Consider the following 3,235-nt stretch of genomic DNA (forward strand, 5'->3'; position numbering starts at 1 on the left):
TTCAAACTCCAAATTTTATCTGATCCGAAACAAATCTACATAACAGAAACCGTTTAAACTTGAACATTGCCTGATTTTACTTGACATTTTATCTACCTGGCCTAACTACCCATGGCCCGGCTAAACTCGACCACTGTTGACCCGATGACCCAAAAACTTTCTATGACAAAATTAAACCCAGCCTGATTCTTTGAATTTGTATTCACATATGTCTAGTTCAATAATTAAAAATGTCCCTAACACTTAAATCGAAAAGGTCAGACCTGACCTCAACAAGGGGCTCGACCGCTTGCAAACTTAGGTGTTGTTTGGTTGATGTGGGAATTTAATTCCCACAGAAATTTATACTTCATGGGAAGTTAATTCCTTAATGAAATTTCTAGGAATTTCTTATATGTGTTTGGTTGGCAATAAGAGAAATTAGAATTCTCATGAATTTTGATTTACCTAGGGGGGCTAGGTAATTAACTTTCCATGTTTTGTGGGAAGCTGAAATTTCCATGAATTCCCACTTTTCTATTTTTACTTTTTTTATGTCAACCAAACAACTTCTTATTTTCTCAATTCCCATGAATTTTCAATTCCCCCATTTTACAATGTCAACCAAACAAGGTTAACATTGTGTGTATCTATTCATACCACATAGGTATGTACCAATACTTAGCAAAAGTGTTGCATTTGGAAGAAATAAACACGAAGGGGGTAGCTCAAGATATCTCAAGAGTAAAGACTCAATGGGGAAAATATTTTGATTTATGCTTCCTCCGTTCTATTAAAATTGCAACAAGGGTGAAATTACGCATCTTAAAACACATTTTATACATTAAATATTTATAATTGTATAAGAGTAAAAATTATAAAAAGTTGATATTATGAAACTATTTTAAAAGACAAATCTAACAAGATCCCACACGATTTTATTTTGTTTAACGTATAAATCATATTGTATTGTCAAACAAGAGTGATGAATAGTACTAAAAATCCATTGTTGCAGTATTATTGGAGCGGAGGAAGTACAATTAATTAAACTATGGTGTATGCTTTGTCAAAAAAAAAAAAAAAAAAAAAAAAAAAAAACCTTTGGTGTACGGACCACGAAATTGCACAAAGCCACAAATCCTTGATTCTTAAATTTGTATAGGACCAACTCTTTGCCACGTTCCCAATCTTCTATTGCTTTGTAGTAAAGTCATCCCATAGTACGTCTATCCATTTACTATTTGGGAAAAGCCCATCCTTAACAACTTTTCCTCTAGCTTCGTTAATTAAGTTGGGTGATTTCTTGTATGTTTCTATTTACTAGGGTATCCTACGCGGGGGCTTACTCTTGCGGAGAATTTGTATTGACATGCATTTATATCGTTGGTTTAAGTGGTAGACCTGGCAATTTTAATACGTACACTATCTAGTTTATGTGTCTATGTGGTATATTTGTAGAATAGTATAAGAAAGCCACCAAAATATTTTAAGACAATTATTTTTTAAAACCCTAAAAAGTTTGATAGTGTTATTTCAAAATTATTATTAAGTACTCCCTGTTAAGATATATTAGAATAATATATCATTGACTTTGTATATATTCTAGTTCCTAGTATTGTGCTTTGTTTATATCCGTTTCCTAGTTTGTAGCTAAATTAGTGCCTTGAGTCAAGGCTTGTATATTGTATATATTGATAGCTTAATGGAATGGAAAAGCTAAGGAAATAGTTTCCTTCATGGTATCATCAGTATAGGGTTTTTCTTCCGCTGCACCCTACTGTCCTGTTCCGCCATTCTTTCTCTTCTCCCTTCTCTTCTCCTTCTTCTTCTCTTATCATTTCTACACTGCAGCCATGGCCGAATCCAAACACACTTTTCATCCGGCCTTCACAGTGTCGAATATCAAAAGCAACATTCCTATTACTCTTGAAATGGCGAACGTTGAATACTCTGCTTGGGCAGAACTTTTCAAAATTAATGCTCGTTCTCACAAGGTTCTAGACCATATTATTGCTCCGAAAGAGAAGGTGGCTGCTCCTTCGACCCTGGAGGAAAAAGAGCTATGGTCGACATTGGATGCACTCGTTCTTGGGTGGATTTATTCCACAATATCGAGGGACCTTATGCACACAATCATGGAACCTGATTCAACGGCAATGGAGGCTTGGGATAGGCTCAAAAACATATTCCAAGACAATCAAAATTCCCGTGCCGTGACTCTTGAACAAGAATTCTCTAACACTGATATGGAGGATTTCCCTAACATCTCGGCGTATTGTCAACGTCTCAAGAGTCTCTCCGATCAATTGAAGAATGTTGGAGCACCGGTGGATAACAACCGCCTTGTCCTTCAATTGGTCTCCGGTTTATCCAAACCGTATAATGGGGTTGCAACTTTGATAAGGCAAAGTAATCCTCTTCCTCAATTTCACCAAGCCCGCTCAATGCTCACGTTGGAGGAGGCAGGCTTGGCAAAGAAGGCTGCTATGGCGTCGGCTTCAGCTATGGTAGTAAGTGCTCCTCGTGATGCTGCTAGTTTCGGGGGTGATTCGGGTATGTCTCGGGGCAAAACCAAAAATCAGAAAAAATCAGGGGGCCTGGCGGAAGTGGCGGCGGCCAGAACTCCGGTGGACAGCAGCCCAGCCGCGGTGGTCTGCAACAGCAGCAACAGTCCTGGGCTGCCCCTCCACCTTGGCAGCAAGCGTACCAACCTTGGGGTTGGGCTCCTTGGGCTGCACCTCCTTGCCCATTTCCCACCCAAGGTTGGGCTAGGCAACAAGGCCCAAACAAGCAGCAGCAGCAAGGTGTTTGGCAGCAGCAGGGGGTTTTGGGCCCACGCCCACAGCAAGCCTACATGGGTGGTCCGCAACAGCAGCAGTCCATGCCTTTTGTCCCGACGGATATTGAATCGGCTATGCACACCATGATGTTAAGCCAACCCGATCCCTCGTGGTACATGGACACCGGTGCAACCTCACACATGACATCCTCCAACCGTAATCTCTCGTCTTATTTTAATTTGAGCAATCATCATAATGGATTGTTGTTGGTAGTGGTCATACAATTCTAATTCATGGTTGTGATCATATTACTTTGCCTTCCCCGAACCCACCTTTGTCCCTTAATAATGTGCTTCATGCTCCTAAAATAATTAAAAATTTAATTTCTGTTAGGAAGTTCACCACTGATAACTGTGTAACCGTAGAGTTTGTGAAGGAGTTATGTCTTCGATAAGTGCAATTACTAGATATATCAA

The 3,235-nt window shown here is 39.5% G+C and overlaps 1 protein-coding gene across 1 annotated transcript; it reads left to right on the forward strand.

Moving 5' to 3' along the window:
• Positions 1 to 1,541: 1,541 nt before the first annotated feature.
• Positions 1,542 to 2,906, forward strand: LOC145610723 (uncharacterized). Its single transcript, XM_081666025.1, has one exon. The coding sequence runs from the start codon at positions 1,833 to 1,835 to the stop codon at positions 2,904 to 2,906; it is 1,074 nt and encodes a 357-aa protein (XP_081522151.1). The 5' UTR covers positions 1,542 to 1,832.
• Positions 2,907 to 3,235: the final 329 nt, after the last annotated feature.

This window comes from Chenopodium album, chromosome 24 (genome assembly GCF_948465745.1).
Source record: "Chenopodium album chromosome 24, dcCheAlbu1.1, whole genome shotgun sequence".
Taxonomy (NCBI): domain Eukaryota; kingdom Viridiplantae; phylum Streptophyta; class Magnoliopsida; order Caryophyllales; family Amaranthaceae; genus Chenopodium; species Chenopodium album.